The sequence below is a fragment of the Zootoca vivipara genome, chromosome 12, assembly GCF_965207765.1.
Source record: "Zootoca vivipara chromosome 12, rZooViv2.hap1.1, whole genome shotgun sequence".
In the NCBI taxonomy this organism is placed as follows: domain Eukaryota; kingdom Metazoa; phylum Chordata; class Lepidosauria; order Squamata; family Lacertidae; genus Zootoca; species Zootoca vivipara.
Window position 1 is genome coordinate 53,611,790 of NC_142595.1, and position 24,345 is coordinate 53,636,134.

General features: G+C 44.9%; 2 protein-coding genes across 6 annotated transcripts; both read right to left on the reverse strand.

Annotated features, from left to right (window-relative positions):
• Positions 1-1,022: 1,022 nt before the first annotated feature.
• Positions 1,023-24,328, reverse strand: LOC118095145 (uncharacterized). Of its 4 annotated transcripts, XM_088656030.1 has the most exons (4): positions 5,453-5,533; positions 3,999-4,136; positions 3,182-3,299; positions 1,023-2,526 (listed from the first exon to the last, which is right to left on the reverse strand). In XM_088656030.1, the coding sequence occupies exons 3-4, from the start codon at positions 3,192-3,194 to the stop codon at positions 1,694-1,696; spliced, it is 846 nt and encodes a 281-aa protein (XP_088512156.1). In that variant the 5' UTR covers positions 3,195-3,299; positions 3,999-4,136; positions 5,453-5,533; the 3' UTR covers positions 1,023-1,693. The 4 variants fall into 4 exon arrangements, with proteins under 4 accessions (XP_088512156.1, XP_088512154.1, XP_060137977.1 ...); XM_088656028.1 differs by lacking the exons at positions 3,182-3,299; positions 3,999-4,136; positions 5,453-5,533 and adding exons at positions 20,280-20,397; positions 23,569-24,328; XM_060281994.2 differs by lacking the exons at positions 3,182-3,299; positions 3,999-4,136; positions 5,453-5,533 and adding exons at positions 20,280-20,397; positions 22,219-22,362.
• LOC132593074 (uncharacterized) lies at positions 7,415-14,366 on the reverse strand. 2 transcript variants are annotated; one of them, XM_060281991.2, is made up of 4 exons: positions 14,206-14,337; positions 13,472-13,568; positions 12,144-12,235; positions 7,415-8,642 (listed from the first exon to the last, which is right to left on the reverse strand). In XM_060281991.2, exons 3-4 carry the CDS (start codon positions 12,214-12,216, stop codon positions 7,981-7,983), a joined length of 735 nt encoding a protein of 244 aa, XP_060137974.1. In that variant the 5' UTR covers positions 12,217-12,235; positions 13,472-13,568; positions 14,206-14,337; the 3' UTR covers positions 7,415-7,980. The 2 variants fall into 2 exon arrangements, with proteins under 2 accessions (XP_060137974.1, XP_060137973.1); XM_060281990.2 differs by lacking the exon at positions 13,472-13,568 and having other exon boundaries at positions 14,206-14,366.
• Positions 24,329-24,345: the final 17 nt, after the last annotated feature.

A 24,345-nucleotide genomic window follows, 5' to 3' on the forward strand; every position in this document is an offset into this window, starting at 1 on the left:
CAGAAACCTCAGCTTCCGAGTGAGCCAAGGGCGTAGCCAGGGTTTTTTTTGGGGGGGGGGCAGAACCTGCTACCTATCCATTTATATGGATTGTTATTGAGGGGGACAAAAGCCCCTCCCTGCCCCCTCTTTGCTATGCCCATGGAGGGACGCCCAGTATTTCCTTGCAATCTCCTTTCTTCTCCTTTTAATCCTTTGATCTCTATCCATTATTTTGGGTCCCAGATGAAACCTAAATCTATTCTGCTCTTGAGACTTGGTCTATAGTTTTGCATGATAATAAGCTCTTGGGGAAATGTTACGTATATTAACGCACAACGTTTGTAACCGGAAAAGCTCCTGCTGAAAGAACAAGATTAAATTCTGTTGGAGCAAATCTCATTGCAGCAATTTATAAGGCATTTGTACCGTGGGTTGTTTTCTCTCTTCTTCTCTTTTGCCTGCCCATCCCTCACAGAAATTCCTTTCTGCACCAGAAATGAGGACAAAGTCACAGGCACCTTTCCAGCTTAAGGCAGCAGACATAGCTCAGTGCCCCCTCCAGAACAGCCCCCCTTTAAAGTCAGTTTAAGAAAGCAACAATGATCAAAGGCTAAAAGATCAGCACCTAACACAGATCAGCAAAGGCCTCGGACCACCAGTGTCAAATAGACAGAAAAAATCAGACTATTTTTGGGGGGGGGGCAAGGAAGAGAGTCCCTGGTTCACACCCTTCTCCGCTCTCCATCCATTTTCTTCCTGCAGTACTGGAAAAATGATACTGGTCCACCGGTTGTGAGACTTTGTTTTTATGAAGCACTTTGAACACTTCATAATGTCCCATGAAGAAGTCTAGTTTATCTCCCCATGTTGTGCCCCCTTTGCCATCACTCAGAGGTCCTCTGGCAGTGCCCACACCTCCCTGCACCACCTTCCCACTTTTTTTCAAGGGGACTTTCACCAAACACCCCCTTGATTCCCAGTGTCACCTTAGAGAACTCATATATGAACACTTCACCCCCAACATAGCAAGGAATGACATGTCTTGTGCAGTATAACTGTGTTATTAAAACATAAACAGGAAGTACAAAGTAACTTTGTGTACATAAGCATGTGCTTTCAGATGTGCCGGTTACTTTTATTTTATTAAAACATTAAAAGGCTTTATTATGCTGTTCCTATTCTACTGATCTAACCAAACCTCCTTCACTACTCCCACCGCTCTCTCCCGACATCAAACTCTCTCTCCTGAAGAGGCCAGAAACCATTTGGGCTGCAAGTCTGGAAGACCATTTCCATGCCTTGCAGGCCTATTTCCACATGGCCTAGGAAACAAGGGCAAAGAAAGATGGGTGGAAAGAGAGACTCCAGCTACAACAGAGGGCAACCAAGGTGATCAAGGGTCTCAAAACCAAGCCTTATGAGGAACGGTTGATTGGAGCGGGGGATGTTTATTATGGAGAAAAGGAGGTGGAGAAGGATATGTGATAGCCATCTTCCAAGATCTAAAGAACTGTGCCATGGAAGAGGGAGCAAGCTTGCTTTTTCCTGTTCTGGTGGAATGAATTCTGGAACCAATGAATTGAAGAAAGGAGATTCTGAGTATACACCAGGAATAATTTCTGACTGTTTGACTGTGGAACCAACAAGTTCAGGGTGGTGGTGGAATCTTCTTGATTTGAAGGATTTTAAGCAAAGGTTAGATGGCCATCTGTCATGAATGCTTTTGTTGAATATCCTTCATTGCAGGTGGCTGGAGCAGATGACTCTCACCATCCAACCCAATGCAACAATCCAACGATTCTTGGGGAATCTGATTCTCCCTGCTGTGAGTTCTTTGATGGGAAGTGAGAAAGGACTCCTGACTAAAACTCTCTCCACATTCCAAGCATTTATATGGTCTCTCCATCGTATGAATTATTTGATGGGAAATTAGATGGGAGTCCTGACTAAAACTCCTTCCACATTCCAAGCATTTATGTGGACTCTCCCAGGTATGAGTTCTTTCATGGGAAGTGAGACTTCCCTTCTGACTGAATCTCCTTCCACATTCCAAGCACTGATAGGGTTTCTCCCCTGTATGAGTTCTTTGATGGAAAGTGAAAGAGTCACTCCGACTGAAGCTCTTTCCACATTCCAAGCAATGATAAGGATTGTCCCCTGTATGAATTATTTGATGGGAAGTGAGCTTTGCCTTTTCATTGAAGCTCTTTCCACATTCCAAGCACTGATAAGGTTTCTCCCCTGTATGAAGTCTTTGATGGGTAGTGAGATTGGCCCGCTGACTGAAGCTCTTTCCACATTGCACACACTTGTATGGTTTCTCCCCTGTATGAATTCTCTCATGGACAGTGAGATGAGCCCTCCAACCGAAGCTTTTTCCACATTCCAAGCACTGGTAGGGTTTTTTCCCACTGGGATTTCTTTGATGGGAAGTTGAAGGGGAACTTTGAATGCTCTTTCCACATTCCAAATTTTTATACGGTTTCTCCTCTGTGTGAATTTCATCATGGTCTCCCTTGTTCCTCATTTCCAATTCATCACCACCTGCAGAGAAAAGAGAAATGGATCAGAGCCTCAGCAAGAAATGGAGCCCCCAATTATTGAACAATGCTCATTAACGCTTGTGAGAGAGGAAGAACTGAAGGGAGTAAGATGGGAGGAGTTACTTTAGGGTTCACTGCCTTTGTTTACTGGCATTCAAGGGTATCTTTATGGGACCCTGACATTCCAAAAGCCTAGCTCTTTTCTGGAATGGATTTTGTCTGGCCCAATCACGGAATCTGTTCCATCTCTAATGTCAGTCATCTCTTTGTTCAAGCAAAATGGACAGAAGCAGTGACTTCCGGGGGGGGGGGGGAGGCTGGCTAGTTCTTGGCTGTTGCCACTCTTCCAGCAGAGATTCTTATAGGCTGATTTATTATAGCCAGGGCAAAGATACCAGTATCACGCTCTCCCTTTGAAGATAGGGATATGAATTGGGGTGAACCTCACATGCTTGGAAGGAGCCGCTTTGCATACTGAGATAAGAAGTTTGGTTTCAGGGGTTTTAATATCATTTGCTAAAAGTTTTCAATTTCAGATACAATGAAAGCCAAACTGAATAAAAATGAAACACGGAGGAGAAATAGAAAAAGAAAGTAAATGATAATGATGAAGAAGCATAAGAAAAGGAAAATATAAAGCCCTGTGTCAAGGTTACCAAGAGAGGCCATGATTCCACGATTATCCTCTATGACTTCCGTTCTCTGGTCAGGATCCAACAATGCCCACTGCTCACCCGTGGAACGAACAGCGATGTCTTCAGAGGACAGTGAACTCTTTAAAAGAGAGAGAGAGAAAGGTCCTCCTCTTAGCAAGTATCACAATTATCTACTATGAATTGTTTTTTTGTTTCCTGCGTTGTCTTCCTGGGATTCTTTTGCCGCACAACTTAAGTATGGATGCTTCTTTTAACATCTTAATGGAATTATTATTTTTATGTGTGTTTTGCTGTGTGCATTACGAAAACTCCAAGGACACATGGGGGCACAAGGTAGGGAGGGTGGGAAAGTCCCATTCTGCAACAGATAGGGCTGGTTAGGTGAATCATGGCTACTGCCCTTTATGGTTTGTAAACTGATAAGAGGCAGTGGAAGACAGGAGTGCCTGTCGTGCTCTGGTCCATGAGGTCACGAAGAGTCGGACACGACTAAACGACTAAACAACAACAACAACAAAACTGATGAGAAGCGTGTTTTAGTATTCATGATAAATAGACAAATAAAATGCAACTACAGAAGGAGAATGAAGGAGGTGCATGTTCCGTATTCTCAGCACATAAACCTTCTTCTTCAATAACACTGTCGGTCTTTGTTAAGGGTGGTTTTGACAGAAGCCAAGAGGAAGAGGTGAGAGATTTGTTCACCTCCAGGGGACCCCTGGCTGCCCCACCCCTCCGCCTCTTTCCCCACAAGGCTGCTCCCCCCCGCCACCAAGAAAAGTTGGAGGAAGAGGTCCTGCTGGCAACCTTCTTTCACCTGCAAGAGACAAAGGTAAGTGGGAAGCCAGGAGTGCAGGGGGTTGGACTGGATGGCCTTTGTAGTCTTTTCCAACTCTATGATTCTATGATGCTTCTCTCAAGAGGTGATGCACTGCCTTTCCAACTGCAGATGGACCTTAGAGAAAGTACAAATGTCACTCAGGAATTTCCAGAAGGAGAAATGTAAGGTTCTTCACTTAGGGAGGAAGAACCAGCCACAAAAATGTAAGATGGAGAGTATGGGAGTATTAGGTAAAGGTAAAGGGACCCCTGACCATTAAGTCCAGTCGTGACCGACTCTGGGGTTGCGCACTCATCTCGCATTATTGGCCGTGGGAGCCGGCGTATAGCATCCAGGTCATGTGGCCAGCATGACAAAGCCGCTTCTGGCAAACCAGAGCAGCACATGGAAACGGCGTTTACCTTCCCGCTGTAGCGGTTCCTATTTATCTACTTGCACTTTGACGTGCTTTCGAACTGCTAGGTTGGCAGGAGCTGGGACCGAGCAACGGGAGCTCACCCCGTCACAGGGATTCGAACCGCTGACCTTCTAATCAGCAAGCCCTAGGCTCAGTGGTTTAACCACAGCGCCACCTGGGTCCACCTGGGAGTATTAGTAGACCACAAGCTGAACCTGAGTCAACAGTGTGATGCAGCGGCAAAAAAGGCTAATGCGATGCTAGGCTGCCTCCACAGAAGTCCAGAGTCCATAACACCACTCTATTCTGCCTTGGGCAGACCCCTCCTGGAGTTATGGGCACCACAATTTTGGAGGGATGTTGGGAAGCTGGGAGGTGTGCAGAGGAGGGCAGCCAGGGTGATTGAGGGCCTGGAAGGAAGCCTTATGAGGAATGGTTGCGGGAGATGGGAAAGAGGAACCTGGAGGAGGGGAATTGACTCCATGGATTCAAAGAGCTTCTGTCTAAGCATCTGAGGGGAAGAGAGGTTGGTGGACTCTCTTTCATGAAGGTTCTAAAATTGTCATGGATGCTTTAGTTGACATTCTTGCATTTTACGGGGCTGGACTAGATGACCGTAAGGATCCCTTCCAACTCTACAATTCTAGGATTCTAGGAAAGTCTCCTGAGCTGAGTGCATTGCGCTCTAGGTGGAGCTGCCTTTGAAGTGGACTCGGAAACTAATGCGGCACCCAGATTATGGACTGAGCTCCCTCCCTTTATTCATGGCATTTCTACACGCCCCCGCTTTTTCTCTATAATGCACAACATTTTGTGAAGATTCCTGCATTGCACAGGGTTGGACTCGAGGATCCTCGTGGGAGCATGGGCGTAGCAAAGGGGGGCCGGGAGGAGCAGCTGCAGGGGAGGACCCTCTGCTTCCCCCCCTTTGGGGTTGTGTAGGGAGCCCCCCTATGCCCCCTCCCCTGCAGCCCTGAAGGGGACCCCCCCTTCTCCCCACTGCACCCTCTGGGGGAAGAGAGAGGAGACTCACCCAGCGGAGAAGGCGACACCAAGGAAGCTCTCGCAAAGGCGAGAAGCGCCCCCTCTTCGGATTTTATTTCCGGTCCTCTCTAGGAATCCAGCTCCGCTCCTCTTAACTCTTGGCCTGCGAAGCGCACCCTGCCCTCCCTCTCCACAACAGAAGCTCAGCAGGAGGCGCGTGCCTTGCGCACCCCTAGAGAGAGTATTTGGGGGACCCTCTTGGCTGGTTCCTCTCTTGGAAACAGAAGCAGCAGGAGCAGCTGGCAGGCAGGGGAACGGGCTCTGCTAGAACCTGCAGGGAGTCCCAACCTGGGGAACCTCCTGCGAGGCAGGAATCGCAGCAGAAGCAGCCACGACAGGTGGCTCTCCAAGCTTAGAAACCTCACTTAGCTATGCATTTATATGGATTGTTATTGATGGGGGGCAGCAGCCCCTCCCTGCCCCCTCTTTGCTATACCCATGGAGGGACCCCCAGTATTTCCTTGCAATCTCCTTTCTTCTCCTTTTAATCCTTTGATCTCTATCCATTATTTTGGGTCCCAGATGAAACCTAAATCTATTCTGCTCTTGAGAAATGGATCATAGTTTTGCATGAGAATACGTTCCCGTGGAAAAGTTATATTAAATGGGAAGGGAGTTTTGTAACATGTATTGTTTTACAGAACGATATAAATTTTCGTTGGAACACATTTCATTGCAGTAATTCATAAGGCATTTCGTCTGTGGGTTCTTTTCTCTGTCTTTTTCTGTTCTAATCTTGAGACATGGATCATAGTTTTACAAGATAATAAGCTCCTGATAAAATGTTTTGAAACATGAAAAGCTCCTGCTGAACGAACAAGATGAAATTTGTGGAACAAATCTCCTGGCAACATTTTATAAGCCATTTCCTCCGGGGGGGAGGTCTCTCTTCTTTTTTGCCTGCCCATCCCTGGCAGCAACTCCCTTCCTTCTGCCCCAGCAAAGAGGGCAAAGTCACAGGCACCTTTCCAGCTCAAGGGGCAGACAGAGCTCAGTGCCCCCCCCCCCAGAGCAGCCCCACTTTAAAGTCAAGAGTTTCAGAAAGCAACAAGGATGCAATATTAAGGGTGGGTGTGGGTGTGTGGGAGAGAGAGAGAGAGAGAGAGAGAGCTGAGGCCGGGCAGTCTGGTGCTGCAGTCCCTCAGCAACACCACCAGGGGGCTGGAGCCTCTCTCTGATTGGCTACCTAGCCAGAGACGGGGGCGGAGCCCGACCTTTTGGAGGGAAAGTGCGAGGAGCCTTTTCTGAGGGAGTTTTGAGATGGGAGAAAGGGAGGAGGAGGAGGAGAGGCTTTGTCTTTGTCTGAGGGAGAAGTGGCTCTGGTCTGGGGGGAAGAAGAAGGAGCCTGGCAGGGAGCTGAGAGAGAGAGGAAGAGGGGCTGGATTCGGGGAAGTGGGGGGGGGGCTGAGTCTGTGGGGAGAGAAAGAAAGAAGGATCCTCAGCCAGGCAAGGGTGTGGAGACAGGGGATCCATTCCCCAAAATAAGACACCTCAGGAGACGGAGGAAAAGGGAGCCAAAGGAGGAGGCTGGGAAGGAACCTGGACTGGGCCCAAAGGATTATTGGACTAAGGGAAGGACCGAGAGAGAGGAGCAGAAACCGAGCTGAGAAACAGGAACATCTATTTACCTGAAGTGTAACAGCTCATTTTAGCAAGTGGAGTTTAAGAAAAAGCTGTGCATATGCTCCTGGTCTACGTTACTGGAATGGTATAAAAGTGTTTTTTTTAAAAAATGAAGCACTTTGAAAAACACTTCAGAATGTACCATGCGGAGGTTGTTGATCTCCCCATGTTGTGCCCACACCCTCCTGCACCGCCTTCCCACTCCATTCAAGGGGCAGAGCTGTGAACTGGGTCTTTACTGGGCCTTTCACCAAACACCCCCCCCCTTATTTCCACTGCCACCCCCTGAACTCTGCACCCCCAACGTAGCAAAGAATGAGGTGTGACGTGGAGTACAACTGATTTATTTAAAAATAAACGAGAAGTTCAAGGTAACAGTGAACACAGCTGTATGGTTTCAAACCTTCAGTTTTCTTTTCTTTTGTCACTTTATTTGTGCTGTAACAATGGGTATTGGAAGGCTGTTCAACCTCCGACTGTTTACTGAAGAGGCCAGAGGCCATCTTGGCTGTGAGTCCAGACTGTCTCCAGCTACAAAAGCTGAGGCTGCTGAAGAATCCAGGGACTATAATGACTGGAAAACCAGAAAGTCCAGAAGGTACTAACTTTGAATATGACTATTTGAATTCTGTTTGTTTGTTTGTTAATTATATTTTATACCACCTTTTATCCAATGATCTCAGGGTGACTCATGGCATAAAAACACAAAATAGAAATAAAAAATGCATAATAAAAATTGGAACAAGAACAAAGCAAACCAATAACTCCTCTGACTAAACATCAGGCAGAACTTTCTGACAGTAACAACTGTTTGACTGTGGAACAAACTAGTTCAGGTGGTGGTGGCCTCTTCTTGAATTGAAGGATTTTAAGCAAAGGTTGGATGGCCATCTGTCATGAATGCTTTTCTTGAATATCCTGTGTTGCAGGGGGTTGGAGAAGATGACTCTCACCATCCAGTCCAATGCAACAATCCAATGATTCTTGGGGAATCTGATTCTCTCTGCTGTGACTTCTTTGATGGGAAGAGAGAAAGGACTCCTGACTAAAACTCTCTCCACATTCCAAGCATTTATATGGTCTCTCCATTGTATGAATTATTTGATGGGAAATGAGATAGGACTCCTGACTGAAACTCCTTCCACATTCCAAGCATTTATATGGGCTCTCCCAGGAATGAGTTGTTTGATGGGAAGTGAGACCTCCCTTCTGTGTGAATCTCTTCCCACATTCCAAGCACTGATATGGTTTCTCCCCACTGTGAATTCTCTTATGTCGATCAAGGTCTCTTCTTTTAGTAAAACTCTTCTCACATTCCAGGCATTGAAATGGTTTCTTCCCTAAATGAATTCTTTGATGGGCCTTGATAAGTGAGCTGTTATTGAAGCTCTTTCCACATTCCAAACACTGATAGGGTTTCTTCCCAATAGAATTTCTTTGATGGGAAGTGGCATGGGAACTCTCACTTAAGTTCTCTCCACACTCCAAATCTTGATATGGCTTCTCCACTGTGTGGATTTTGTTGTGTTGTCCCTTGTTCTTAATTTCATCACCACCTGCAATGAAAAGTGGAACAGATCAGAGCCTAAGAAAGAAATGGAGTTCCCAGTTTTTGAATAATGCTCATGAACAATTGTGATAAAGGAAGATCTGAAGGGAGTTAGATGGGACGTCTTACTGCAGAGTTCACTCCCTTTGCTGATTGACATTCACTGACATATTTATGGGAAATTCAGATTCAAAAAGCCTGTTCTTTTCAGGGATGAAATTTCTTTGGCTCAGTCATCGAACCAACTCCATCTGCAAGGTCAGAGGTATATTTGACTATGAATTGTATTCTCTGTCTACCATTGACCTAGCGTCCAGGGGAGAATTAAACTGCTGGGTAATGACAGAATTCTAAATGGGTCTTAAAAATTTATCAAAAAGCTCAAAACTAACTACAGTACTGGTGATATCAAAAGATTAAATCAATATATAGTTCTGAAACTTTGCTTTTATCTTCAAAGCTACACTGTTTGTAAATCTCCTTTCTCTGTTTTTCCTATGCGGAATGGACTGGTAACCGATGATCACTTTTTATAAGTGCAGAGAAGCAGAGATGATCAAAGGAGGAGAACCAATACATCATAATTAGTAAATTATAGCAAAAATAACACGGAATGCCTTAAGATTTTTGATATGCCATAACCAGCAGCTAAGAGATGAGATGTGCAGAATGGCTGGAGAGGTTTGAGAGAGACTGCAGATGAGAGAATGGACAGAATCTGTTGGAAAAAAACCCTGAGACAGCAGTAGATGAAGAAAAGTCCACAGCTTTACAACTGTATGAAGGGATGAAAGGAAGGGAGGGAGGGAAGGAGGGAAGGAAGGAGGGAAAGCTGTTCTGAAGCCAGAAGAGATTTATGGACGATTGGAGGTGGCAAAGACTGAGGACTGAGCTGGAAATTAATACACAGGCAGAAAAAAATCTCTCAGCTATTGGAAATTGGTTTAGAGAAAGACTGAAGGGAACTGCAATGACCATATTTTATGGCACTGTTTGATTAAATGAAGACACAATAGGCAAATAAGTAGGAACTACGATATTATTAAGATTTGTCAGAACCCTCGGTGAGAATTCATCATAATGAGGTGGAGAAAGGCCATACTGGAAATTTAATGAAAACAACCCATGAACTTTCTGATTAGATAAAGGTGAAGCCGAAAGGCCTGGAAGAGAAGATTGAGAAATACCATCTTGCAGAAAGTGAAAAGACTGGATATCAATAAAGCCAGAAGTTGTTCTGGAATGCATAACAGGGTGGATAAAAATCAATGATTTTTTTTAAAAAATAAAAAAAATCGGATTTTTTTTATTTAAATCGGATTTTTTTGCTTTAAATCGGATTTTTTTGCTTTAAATCGATTTTTTTGCTTTAAATTGGATTTTTTTAAATAAAATGCTTTTTGAGGAAAGAATATTACCATCCAAAGGTTATTCCATCATGAAATAAAGATTAGTTTTTTTAATTATGTAGTATAAGGTTGTATATGTTTAATTTATGGGGTAAATAAATTCCATTAATCCATTCACCTCTTCCAGAGGTTTTTGTAAGATTATTGGGCAGTTTCTCTGCCTACAAGATATTATCACAGGTGCTTGGTTTACTTTTGCAGTTCTCAAAACTGAATTTGACTCAACCTAGATCACATGCCTCTTCTTCACAGCAAAAATGTTATAACATGAACAGAGTTGAGAAAAAGACCTTAATCCTATTGTTCTACAAACCTATGAATACAGAAGCAACCCCTTCAGTGCTAAGTTTCAAGAAGTTCAGTGAATAGAATAGAAACAATATTTTTCTGATTGTTTGGACAGTATTTAAGTTTTTCATGTATAGGCTGGGCTGACAGTCTAAGTTTCTTAAAATATATATATTTTATTTTTGTTTAGCCAAATTAGTTAACAAACATGGATGTTTGTTTAAGCAAATAACATTTGCTGAAATGTTATTGTTTCAGTTGAATAAATCTATTTAAATTGTTATTATTAAGGTAATGATTGTTTTTCTCCTTCCTAAGTACAACAGTAAAGTTGTCCAAATATGAATGATTAACCTATTAAACTGGGGATAAAAAAACTAATATGAAAAGTTGTTATTCTAAAAATCTTCATCTACTTGCATAATAAAGTTATACCAGCAAGAATTAGTCTTTATGATTTAAATCAACTATGATTTAAATCAAGCCTTACTGACTAGTGATTTAAATCGTGATTTAAATCGTGATTTAAATCAGTTTGATTTAAATCAAATCCACCCTGATGCATAATATGAATATTTTGAATAATTGTTATACACATAATTGGCAGACAGAGAAGCAGAAGACGCTCCTCTCCTTTATATTTTATCTTGTTTCTTATCTTGTTTTCCCTATGAGTTATAATATTTGTTAGTTGTTTGTCAATTCCATCTACATGTATGTTTTATCTTAGGAAGTTTCCTATCTTGGAGAAAGGAGGATACACACAGGAAGGTAATGGAGAGAATCTGAAGGGCTGAGGAAAGGGGACGAGGCTCCCAGGTGAGAGCTGGGAGGGTTCGCTCTTCTGTGTGTGGAATAAGGATATAAAGAGCTTGGGCTTACTATACTCTAATTTTTGTTTTTTCTCTTCCTTTTTCTCTTTCTGGTAAGTTTTCTATATTTCTTTTTCAGAATATTTGGCTTTTATTGTATTTCAAGTGGGAAACGTTCAATAAAAATCTTTTTTTTAAAAAAATAAGTCCCTTTGCTCTACCAAAAAATGGACAGAAACAAAAACTTAGCAGAAGCGACTTCCACTTCCCCAAACATTCAGAAAGCCTGTCCACATCCTGATCCTTGTGCAAAAAGGCAGAAGCGGAGGAATAATATTCACAGACAAAACAGTCCCTAGCCCTCCATGCAAGGTGTGCTGTGGGGGTGTGAGGATCCCAGGTGCTCTAGGGGGAAACGTTGGGATCCATCAAAATATTGGAGCTTTGTCCCAGAGAAATATCTATTGAATTCCAAAACAGATATGATGACCCAACAGGGAACTTTACCAAGAGAGATCATGGTCCTACAAGTCTCCTCCATGCTTACCTTCCAAGTTCCGGACTGCAGAATCCGGGACCGGCAGCCATTTGACACCGGAAGTTGCGTCAATGTAACTTCCGGTGTCGCCCTTCTATGGGCACCCAAAATGGCTGCCAGCGGCTTCGAAAATCGCTTGTGCGCATGTCAGGAAGTGCTCCGACGCAACTTCCGGTGACGCTCCGCCCATCTATGGGCACCAAATTGGCCGCCGCCAACACAGGAAGTGACGTCTATGCACTTCCGGACATGCGTACATGCGGCTTTTGAAGCTGGCGGCGGCCATTTTTGGTGCCCATAGAAGGGCAAATCGGAAAGAAAAAAAATGGCCGCCGGCAGGAGAAAATAACAGAGGAAAACGGGAGACGAAGTGATACGGGGGACCACCGGGAAAAGGTAAGTAAAAAAGGGGTTTTCCCGGGGAAAACGGGAGACTTGGCAGCTAGGCCTCCATGACTTACTTATGCAGAGCTCTTGCTCGCTGGGCAGGATCCAGCAACGCCCACTCCTCAGCCGTGAAACGGACAGCGACATCTTCAAAAGAAACTGAAGCCTGAAAAAATATATACTTCTCTTAGGCAGCATAAAGGTTATTTCCTGCATGTTGCTTTTTTGCTTCCTGCCTGGGTTGTTTTAATGGGATTGGTCTGCTGCACATTTTGATTATAGATGCTTATTATAATGCTTTAATGGAGTTCTTTCATAGTGTATTTTAATGATGGTATAAATCTTAGTGAAAATGGGTGGAACTCCACCTTGTTTTATTCAGATCATTCTCTCTGTGCATCCAAACAAAAAAAAAATCCTTCCAGTAGCAACTTAGAGGCCAACTAGGTTTGTCACTGGTATGAGCTTTCGTGTGCATGTGTGCATGCACATTGTTAGGGAAAATTCTGGGTGCGAGGCTTCTCAGCCACCCAGCTCATCAGGCAAAAGCCCGCGGTCCACTGCGGAATAAAGGAAGGAGTCCAGCCACCAACGGGAGCAAAATAGCAAGGTTTATTGCGCAACAGGTTCAAGCCAAGACTGAACACTGAGAACAGGGTTACAAGAACTTTTAAAGCTTCCCACCAAAATCCCATAATGCATTTCAGAAGTGTCCTTCTACATCATAGTTACATAGCTAAACATCACAAAAGGGGAGGTACATACAATATTAACATACTGGTAAACAAGATTAACATAAGGGTAATGGTTCAGGGCAAAAGTAAATGTGTGATACCATGAGTATTCACAGGAAAAGAACAATAAGGTCCTGGTTTTGCATCGTCTGCCACCTGGGTGGGTCTGGTGATGGGGATTAGTCTTGGCCAACAAAGTGCCTCTGGACTCGCAGGCATGTCAAACTTGCGGCCCTCCAGATGTTTTGGACTACAATTCCCATCTTCCCCAACCACTGGTCCTGCTAGCTAGGGATCATGGGAGTTGTAGGCCAAAACATCTGGAGGGCCGCATGTTTGACATGCCTGCTTCTGGAGTCCCTTTTCAAGGGCAAAATAGCGTTGGAATGTAGGAAATTGGAGTTGATTTTATATTAAAAAATCCTTCCAGTAGCACCTTAGAAACCAACTAAGTTTGTCATAGGTATGAGCTTTTGTGTGCATGCACACTTCTTCAGATATCAGGTATCTGATATCTTCTGAAGAAAAGAACAGGTATCTGATATCTTCTGAAGTGTGCATGCACATGAAAGCTCATACCTATGACAAACTTAGTTGGTCTCTAAGGTGCTACCGGAAGGAATTTTTAAATTTTGTTTCGACTACGTCAGACCAACACGGCTACCTACCTATAACTAGATCTGTGCACCCAGTTTGCCAAATGGAAGAACCCCTTCTCTCCTCTCCCTCTTTGTTGTTCTGGGATGGAAAGTCTCTCCAGATGTCCTTATGCCAATTTAAAACAAATAATGCTAGTGACATTTAGAGTTAAGGTGAAGGGGCTACTTGTTATCCTCAGTGCGTAAATCTTCATTAATGGCATTTTCAGCCTTTGTTAAGGGCAACTTTAACAGAAGCAATCAGGAGGGGGGGAGATTTGTTCGGGCTCAGGAGTCCCCTGCTTTAAAACAAAGGGCGTACATATACAAGTGTTTGAAGGGTCTGGAAGTTAAAGCAGGCACTCTCAAATACAGTGGTACCTTGGGTCTCAAACTTAATCTGTTCCATAAGTGCGTTCCAAAACCAAGGCACGCTTTCCCATAGAAACTAATGCGAAATGATTTAATTCAGTCCAGACTTTTAAAAACAGCCCCTAAAACAGCCACTTAACAGTGATAAATGCTTTGAACTGGGTTTCTTTGCAGGGCCTCCTCCCTCCCCTCCCCAAAGGGCCAAAAGGAGGAAAGAGTTGCAGGCGCCCTGGGACCTCGCCCCCTCCCGGGCTTTGCAGAGAGGAAGCGGGCAGGAGCCTCCTTGCTCTCCGGACTTGGGGGGGGTCCCCCCTGCTGCATGATCTGAGCATCCCTCCCCCTGCCCCCCTTGTCCCCATTGCACCCTTTGCAAGAAGAGAGAAAAGACTCACCGGAGCCCAGAAGGGGCAGAGCAGAGAGACAACTGCGTCCCTCCTCTTGCAGAAGCAGGAGCCCCCCAGGCAGCTTTTGCAGAGGAGACAAAAGCCCTCCCTCCTTGCAGGAAGGACTAGGCAGCGAGGGAGGGGCTTTGGCTCTGGAGGACCTGGCTCTCTCCCCCCCCATCTCTTCTTCCCTCTCTAGGAATGCAACTCTGTTCCTTTAACCCTTGGCAAGCCGAGCGCACCCAGCTCATCCTTCTCTCGCTTGATGGTACCTTTCTCCCCCCTCTTTCTCAAGTGGGAGACCCCTGGAAAAACCACACGCTCTGAGAAGATGAATGTGGGGGACCCTCTTGGCTGGTGTAATGAGCTGATCCCTCCCTTGGAAACAGGAGGAAACTCCCTTCATGGTATGGTAGAGTTGGCTCGGGCCATTTATTCCAAACACCTGCAATGCAGGAATCTCCTTTTTTAATATTTTTTTTCAAGAGAATTAAAAACAATACTATACTTTTTCCAATCAACATTAAATTACAAACTTTAAAAAATAAAATAAAAATAATCTAGTAGCACCTTAGAGACCAACTAAGTTTGTTCTAGGTATGAGCTTTTTAAATCATATTACAGTATAAGGAAGCCCCTATACAGGGGTCAGCAAACCTTTTCAGCAGGGGGCCGGTCCACTGTCCCTCAGACCTTGTGGGGGGCCGGACTATATTTTTTTGGGGGGGGATTTACGAATTCCTATGCCCCACAAATAACCCAGAGATGCATTTAAAATAAAAGGGCACATTCTACTCATGTAAAATCACGCTGATTCCCGGACTGTTGGTGGGCCGGATTTAGAAGGCCATAGGGCCGGATCCGGCCCCGGGCCTCAGGTGCCTCCCCATGGCCTTATACATGGTTTGGGCAAAATACAAAAGTCTGCTCGAACCCAAAACTCCATGGTGGGGTATGTCCCCTTGAAGCATTGGAAAAATCTCTGCTGTTTCCTTAAAAGATACACAACATATTACCTTGAGAAATCATTCATAAAAATTAATATGTACATGATTCCCACTGTAAACAGTCATTGCTTCCCCCAGAGAATTATGGGAGTTGTAGTTTGTCCAGGGTGCAGAGGATGGCTCCCCCCTGCCATTCTCCCTACCCTCAACACATACAGTTCCTAGAGTTCCCTGGGAAGAGCCAGGGGCTGACTGTTAAGCCACTCTGGGAATGAGGATCTCTTCACAATGCTCAACACCCTTCACAAATTACAGCTCCCATAATTCTCTGGGGGAAGCCATGACAGTTTGAAGTGTTTCTTGCCAGAGACACGTCTGGGAGTGTATTACAAGGTTTGGAAGGCAGAGTCAGGTGATTTGGAAACTAGGTATCTTGATTGGATTGGATTTAATGGCACCCTTGTCTGCTGCCCCTTGTCCTTAAATGGCACCCTTGCCTGCCCCATTACTTCCCTTTTCCTAGCTCTTCTTTCCCCTCATATACTTGTGTGGGCCGCTCACTCCTTTTTCAGGCACACAGGCAGAAGACACACAAATGGGGTGTTTTTTTTTTTTGTGTGTGTGTGTGTGTGTGAGAGAGAGAGAGAGAGAGAGAGAGAGAGAGAGAGAGAGAGAGAGAGAGAGAGAGAGAGAGAGAGAGAGAGAGAGAGAGAGAGAGAGATGGACAGCTGAGGCAAGGCAGTCTGATGCTGCAGTCCTTCAGAAACACCACCAGGGGGCCGGAGCTAGCCAGAGGGGGTGGAGCCAGCCCTTTTGGAGGGAAACTGCGATGAGCCTTTTCTTAGGGAGTTTTGAGATGGGAGAAAGGGAGGAGGAGGAGGAGGAGGAGAGGCTTTGTCTGAGGGAGAAGTGGCTCTGAGCCTGGCAGGGAGCTGAGAGAGAGAGGAAGAGGGGCTGGATTTGGGGAAGTGGGGGGCTGAGTCTGTGGGGAGAGAAAGAAGGATCCCCAGCCAGGCAAGGGGGCAGAGGGAGGGGATCCATTCCCCTCAGGCATGGCCTTGCTGAGAGAGAGGGAGATGGAGGGAAAGAGAGCCAAAGGAGGAGGCTGGGAAGGAACCTGGGCTGGTCCAAAGGATTATTGGACTAAGGGAAGGAGAGAGAGAGAGAGAGAGAGAGAGAGAGAGAGAGAGAGAGAGAGAGAGAGAGGGGAGCAGAAACCGAGCTGAGAAACAGAAACATCTACCGGTATTTACCTGAAGTGTAACAGCTCATTTTAGCAACTGGAGTTGAAGAAAAGTTGTGCATATGCTCCTGGTCTACCTTATAGGAATGGTATAAGAGTGTTGTTGTTTTTTATTAAACACTTTGAAAAACGCTTCCGAATGTACCATGTGAAGGTTGTTTTTCTCCCCATGTTGTGCCCACACCCTCCTGCACTGCCTTCCCACTCCATTCAAGGGGCAGAGCTGTGAACTGGGTCTTTACTGGGCCTTTCACCAAACACCCCCTTATTCCCACTGCCACCCCAGAACTCTTACCTGAACACTGCACCCCCAACGTAGCAAAGAGTGTGGTGTGAGGTGGAGTACAACTGATTTATTTAAAAACAAACGAGAAGTTCAAGGTAACAGTGAACACAGGTTTATGGTTTCAAATCTACAGTTTTCTTTTCTTTTGTTACTTTATTTGTGCTGTAACAATGGGTATTGGAAGGCTGTTCAACCTCCGACTGTTTACTGAAGAGGCCAGAGGCCATCTTGGCTGTGAGTCCAGACTGTCTCCAGCTACAAAAGCTGAGGCTGCTGAAGAATCCAGGGACTATAATGACTGGAAACTCAGAAAGTCCAGAAGGGACTAACTTTGAATATGACTATTTGAATTGTGTTTGTTTGTTTGTGTGTTCATTATATTTTATACCACCTTTCATCCAATGATCTCAGGGCGACTCATGGCATAAAAACACAAAATAGAAATACAAAATGCATAATAAAAATTGGAACAAGAACAAAGCAAACCAATAACTCTCCCTTGCTAAAACAATTTACAGTGTCCGCTTTGGCCATTCCATTAGGAAACACAATTGGAATATGAAGGGAAATGCCATAGATCAAACTAAGAACTTCCAATATTTAGGCATCATATTCTCCTACAACGCCAAATTCTCAGCACATTTGACTGCATCTGCCACCTCAGCAAAAAGAAGTGCTAACGCCATTCTTAGACTATTTAAAAGGAAAGGTGCTGGTTTCCTTCCTATGGCCTTAAAAGTCTTTCAGGCAAAATCTCTGGCCCAACTTCTATACGGTTCACAAATTGGACTCTCTGCCAATCTTAAGATTCTCGAAACAGTTCAATCAAAATTTCTTAGATCCCTTTTCGGCACCCCTAAAAGCACATTTAATGTAATATTAAGAAAAAAGGCAGGAATGCCCAGAGTTGAATTAAAAGTCTGGGAACAAGCAATATCCCTCTGGTTGAAAATTCATTATAACCCAAAGGGAATGTTATCTCATTTCCTGGCCGCAGCCCCTTATCCACATTGGCTTACGCAAATTACTAACAAGATCAAACAAATTGGCCTAAACCTAGAAGATCTCTTTAACGGTACTTTGAATAAGGCAAAAACAATGATTACTCAGAGGCTTTTCGACATTGAACTGCAAAAAGAAGGTGCCTTACTTCCTAAGAACTACAGGTGTCTAAAACCTTGGCCTAATCTGGCAGCTGTCCCGTATCTATCCAATATTATTTATGAATCTTATAGATGGGCCTTTTCCAGAGCCCGATTTGATGTGATGCCTTCAGCGGTGTTATATGGCAAATTTTTGCGTATACCAATCGAAGAGTGCTTTTCTCCATGCATGTCCAACAAGGTGGAATCTGTTATTCACATTCTTTTATTCTGTGAATTCTATAGTGAAGAACAATCATGACTCATTTTACCCCTATTATCAAAATTCACAATATTATCCGGAATTTCCCCCCGAAACGTTACACAAATTCCTTCTGGAAGATTCTTTGAGCTCAGTATCCTATGCTGTGGCCAAATTTTGTACCTTAGCTATTAAAAACGTAAATCTCTTTTATTGAATAACATTGTACAACAATTTGTCCTGCCCTCCGATGCTGATATTGCTGCTACAGTTCTTAGTTAAATCTCTTATTCTTTTATGGTGTTTTATTCCGCTGGACCTGTATTTTAAGTATTGTATATTCAATTAGTATATTGACTGTTAAAACCCCATATCAGTCATTTTTATTGTTTATGTAGAGAATTATGCAGAATTTCTGGTTTAATATGCTGGCTGTTTGCTGTAATAAACATTGACTGACTGACTGCATTCAGACTGGCCCAACCAGCTGCACAAATATAAGATGAGGGACAACTGGCTAGACAGCAGTATACGTAAAAAGGTCTGAGGGCTCTTAGTAGACCACAAGCTTATCATGTCAACAGTGTGAAGCACCAACAAAGAAAGGCTAATGCTATTCTAAGCTGCATCAAGACAGGATAATAGAATCATAGAATTGTAGAGTTGTAGAATTGTAGAGCACAGAGGGTCCTTTAGTCATTGACTCCCTTGAAATGCAGGAAAGTTATGTTGCATACATGGTGGGAAAGAAGGTTTCAGCTTCCTCTCAGTAACAGAGTTTATGCACTTCATTACGGATGATGCATTTTGGATTACCTCCATCCCTTTTGCCAGCTGCTTCCTTTGTATCTCCACAATGGCTTTGATGTTTCTGGGGCCAAACCTTTTGTGCCAGATTCTGAACCAGCTTCATCCCTGATAAGCTGGAATGTGTGCAGAAAAGGGAGACCAAGGTGACCAAGGTTCTGGAAACCCTTGGGATGTTTATCATGGAGAAGAGAAGATTGAGAAGGAGATGTGATAGCCCTTGGCCAATATCTAAAGAGCTGTGCCATGGAAGATTGAGGAAACTTGCTTTCTCCTGCTCCGGTGGAAGGACCCAAACAAATCCATTCAAGTTACAAGAAAGGAGAATTTGATGAAACATCAGGCAGAACTTTCTGACAGTAAGAACTGTTTGACTGTGGAACAAACTAGTTCAGGTGCTGGTGGCCTCTTCTTGAATTGAAGGATTTTAAGCAAAGGTTGGATGGCCATCTGTCATGAATGCTTTTGTTGAATAACCTACGTTGCAGGGGGTTGGAGAAGATGACTCTCACCATCCAGTCCAATGCAACAATTCAATGATTCGGGGAGACTGTGATTCTCCCCGCTATGAGTTCTTTGATGGGAAGTAAGATAGGACTCTTGACTAAAACTCTTTCCACATTCCAAGCATTTATATGGTCTTGCCCCTGTATGAATTATTTGATGAGAAATGAGATAAGACTCCTGACTAAAATTTCTTCCACATTCCAAGCATTTATATGGGCTCTCCCAGGTATGTATTCTTTCATGTAAAGTGAGATTGCCACTATGAGTGAATCTCTTCCCACATTCCCTGCACTGAAATGGTTTCTCCCCCGTATGGATTCTTTGATGGGAAGTGAGATCACCCTTCTTACCGAAGCTTTTTCCACATTCCACACACTGATATGGTTTCTCCCCTGTATGAATTCTTTCATGGATAATGAAATGACTTCTCCGACTGAAGTTCTTTCCACATTCCCAGCACTGATAGGTCTTCTTTCCAGTTGGATTTCTTTGATGGGAAGCTGAATGGGAGATTTGACAAAAGCTCTTCCCACATTCCAAATATTCATTTGGTTTCTCCTGTGTGTGAATTTCATCATGGTCTCCCTTCCTGTTCATTTCCAATTCATCACCACCTGCAGAGAAAAGAGAAATGGATTAGAGCCTGAGCAATATTCTTATATGATGATTTATTATAGCCAGGGCAAAGATACCATTATCACGCTCTCCTTTTGAAGATAGGGAGATGAATTCGGGTGAACCTCACATGCTTGGACGGAGCCACTTTGCACACTGAAATAAGTTTTCAGGGGTTTTGATATCAATTTTTTGGTAAAATTTTCAATTTCAGATATAATGAAAGCCAAACTGAACAAAAATGAAACACAGAGGATAAACAGAAAAAGAAAGTAAATGATAATGATGAAGAAGCAAAAGAAAAGGAAAATATAAAGCCCTGTGTCAAGGTTACCAAGAGAGGCCATGATCCCACGATTCTTCTCTATGACTTCCGTTCTCTGGTCAGGATCCAGCAATGCCCACTGCTCACCCGTGGAACGAACAGCGATGTCTTCAGAGGACAGTGAACTCTTTAAAAGAGAGAGAGAGAAAGGTCCTCCTCTTAGCCAGTATCACAATTATGTACTACGAATTGTTTTGTTGTTGTTGTTGTTGTTTCCTGCATTGTCTTCATGGGATTGTTTTGCCACACAACTTAAGTATGGATGCTTCTATTAACATCTTAATGGAATTATTTTTCTGTGTGTTTTGCTGTGTGCATTACAAACACTCCAAGGACACATGGGTGCACAAATTAGGGAGGGTGGGAAAGTCCCATTCTGCAACAGATAGGGCTGGTTCGGTGAATCATGGCTACTTCCCTTTATGATTTGTAAACTGATGAGAGGCAGTGGAAGACAGGAGTGCCTGTCATGCTCTGGTCCATGAGGTCATGAAGAGTGGGACACGACTAAATGACTAAACAACAACAACAAAGCTGATGAGAAGCGTGTTTTAGTATTTATGATAAATAGACAAATAAAATGCAACTACAGAAGGAGAATTAAGAAGCTGGATGTTCCTTATTCTCAGGACATAAATCTTCTTTAATAACACTGTCAGTCTTTGTTAAGGGTGGTTTTGACAGAAGCCAAGAGGAAGAGGTGAGAGATTTGTTCGCCTCCAGAGGACCCCTGGCTGCCCCACCCCTCCGCCTATTTCCCCACAAGGCTGCTTCCCCTCTGCCACCAAGAAAATATTGAGGAGGAGGTCCTGCTGGCAACCTTCTGTCACCTGCAAGAGACAAAGGTAAGTGGGAAGCCAGGAGCGCATGATGCTTCTCTCAAGAGGTGATGCACTGCCTTTCCAACTGCAGATGGACCTTTAGAGGAAGTACAGATGTCACTCAGGAATTTCCAGAGGGACAAATGTAAGGTTCTTAGGGAGGAAGAACCAGCCACAAAAATGTAAGATGGAGAAAGTGGGAGTATTAGTAGATCACAAGCTGAACCTGAGTCAACAGTGTGATGCAGCAGCACAAAAGGCTAATGCGATGCTAGGCTGCCTCCACAGAGTCCATAACACCACTCTATTCTGCCTTGGGCAGACCCCTCCTGGAGTTATGGGCGCCACAATTTTGGAAGGATGTTGGGAAGCTGGGAGGCGTGCAGAGGAGGGCAGCCAGGGTGTTTGAGGGTCTGGAAGCCAAGCCTTATGAGGAATGGTTGAGGGAGATGGGAAAAGAGGAACCTGGAGGAGGGGAATTGACTCCATGGATTCAAAGAGCTTCTGTCTAAACATCTGAGGGGAAGAGCTGTTTTACAATGCAACAGATTCCCTCAGAGGTTGGTGGACTCTCTTTCATGAAGGTTCTAAAATTGTCATGGATGCTTTAGTTGACATTCTTGCATTTTACGGGGCTGGACTAGATGACCGTAAGGATCCCTTCCAACTCTACAATTCTAGGATTCTAGGAAAGTCTCCTGAGCTGAGTGCATTGCGCTCTAGGTGGAGCTGCCTTTGAAGAGGACTCGGAAACAAATGCGGCACGCAGATTATGGACAGAGCTCCCTCCCTTTATTTATGGCATTTCTACACGCCCCCCCCCCGCTTTTTCTCTATAATGCACAACATTTTGTGAAGATTCCTGCATTGCACAGGGTTGGACTCGAGGATCCTCGTGGTTCCCTTCCTTCCAAGTCTCTAATTCTGAGATTCCACAGCTGCAAACCTCCTGGGAGGGGAGCATGGGCGTAGCAAAGGGGGCCCGGGAGGAGCAGCTGCAGGGGAGGACCCTCTGCTTCCCCACTTTGGGGTTGTGTAGGGAGCCCCCCATGCACCCTCCCCTGCAGCCCTGGGACCACCCCCCTTCTCCCCACTGCACCCTCTGGGGGAAGAGAGAGGAGACTCACCCAGCGGAGAAGGCGACACCAAGGCAGCTCTTGCAAAGGCGACAAGAGCCCCCTCTTCCGGAGAGGGTGGGGCTTTGCCTCCGGATGATTTTATTTCCGGTCCTCTCTAGGAATCCAGCTCCGCTCCTCTTAACTCTTGGCCCGCCTTGCGCACCCCGCCCTCCCTCTCCAAAGCAGGAGCTCAGCACGATGCGCGTGCCTTGCGCACCCCCAGAGAGGGTATTTATTTGGGGAATCCGATTGGCTGCTTTCTCTCTTGGAAACAGAAGCAGCAGAAGCAGCTGGCAGGGGAACGGGCTCTGCCAGAACTTGCAGGGAGCCCCAACCTGGGGAACCTGCTCCTGCGAGGCAGGAATCGCAGCAGAAGCAGCCACGACAGGTGGCTCTCCAAGCTTAGACACCTCATCTTCCGAGTGAGCCAAGGGCGTAGCTAGGGTTTTTTGGGGGGGGGGCAGAACCTCAGTTAGCTGTGCATTTATATGGATTGTTATTGATTTTGGGGCAGCAGCCCCTCCCTGCCCCCCCTTTGCTATGCCCATGGAGGGACCCCCAGTATTTCCTTACAATCTCCTATCTTCTCCTTTTAATCCTTTGATCTCTATCCATTATTTTGGGTCCCAGATGGAACCTAAATCTATTCTGCTCTTGAGACATGGATCATAGTTTTGCATGAGAATATGATCCCGTGAAAAAGTTATATCAAGGGGGAAGTGAGTTTTGTAACATGTATTGTTTTACAGAACTATATAAATTTTCGTTGAACACATTTCATTGCAGTGATTTATAAGACATTTCCTCTGTGGGTTCTTTTCTCTCTCTATTTCTGTTCTTGAGACATGGATCATAGTTTTACAAGATAATAAGCTCCTGATAAAATGTTTTGAAACATGAAAAGCTCCTGCTAAAATAACACGATAAAATTTCGTTGAAACAAATCTCCTGGCAACATTTTATAAGGCACTAGCTGGCCCTGCCACGTGTTGCTGTGGCTCATCCCTGTGATTTCCCCCACCCTGTGCCGATCCATGACGTATTATGCCCCCTTCTCCCCCCACCTCCCGGCTCATCCCTGTGACTGGTCCCACTGCGTTCTGGCCTATCCCGTCCCCTCCTCCCCTCCTCCCCACAACCCCCACCCAGGCGAGTCAGTACCTCCATTCAGCCTATTCTGTAAAGGCTTCGGCCTAGTATGTAAACGGGGGCCAAGGTGCTGTTGAGAGGGAAAGTTTTATAGGTGCAGTACCAGTGTAGCCGCCGCTAGAGGGTGCTGGTTTGTAACCTGTTTCTTTTCCCAGCATGCACTTTTGACTGAGTGGTGCGTTCTGAAACAGGGTTTTTTGGGGGTTTTACCTGGCAGAGGTGTGACATCTGCCTTAGCAAACTTTCCTATATCCTTCGGACATTCGCATGTGATGTTGTGTCAAAATTTCGCCTCTATCGGTCAAGCAGTTTTGGTGGAAAGTGGAAACACACCTACATGTCCTTTTTACTTTCACACATATATAGATTTCCTCTGGGGGGGGGGTTCTCTCCTCTTCTTTTTTGCCTGCCCATCCCTGGCAGCAACTCCCTTCCTTCTGCACCAGCAAAGAGGGCAAAGTCACAGGCACCTTTCCAACTCAAGGGGCAGACAGAGCTCAGTGCCCCCTCCAGAGCAGCCCCACTTTAAAGTCACAGTTTCAGAAAGCAACAAGGATGCAATATTAAGCAGCAGAAATCAGACTGGATTGTTTTGTGAGTTTTTTTGCATGGGGGAGGGGGAGGGAAAGAGAGATGGACAGCTGAGCCCGGGCAGAGTCTGGTGCTGCAGTCCATCAGAAACATGACCAGGGGGCTGGAGCCTCTCTCTGATTGGCTACCTAGCCTGAGGGGGCAGAGCCAGCCCTTTTGGAGGGAAAATGAGAGTTGATCAAGGGTCTGGAAACCCTGTGGATGTTTATCATGGAGAAGAGAAGATTGAGAAGGAGATGTGATAGCCCTCGGCCAATATCTAAAGAGCTGTGCCATGGAACCTTGGCTTTCTCCTGCTCCAGTGGAAGGACCCAAACAAATCCATTCAAGTTACAAGAAAGGAGAATCTGACTAAACATCAGGAAGAACTTTCTGACAGCAAGAACTGTTTGACTG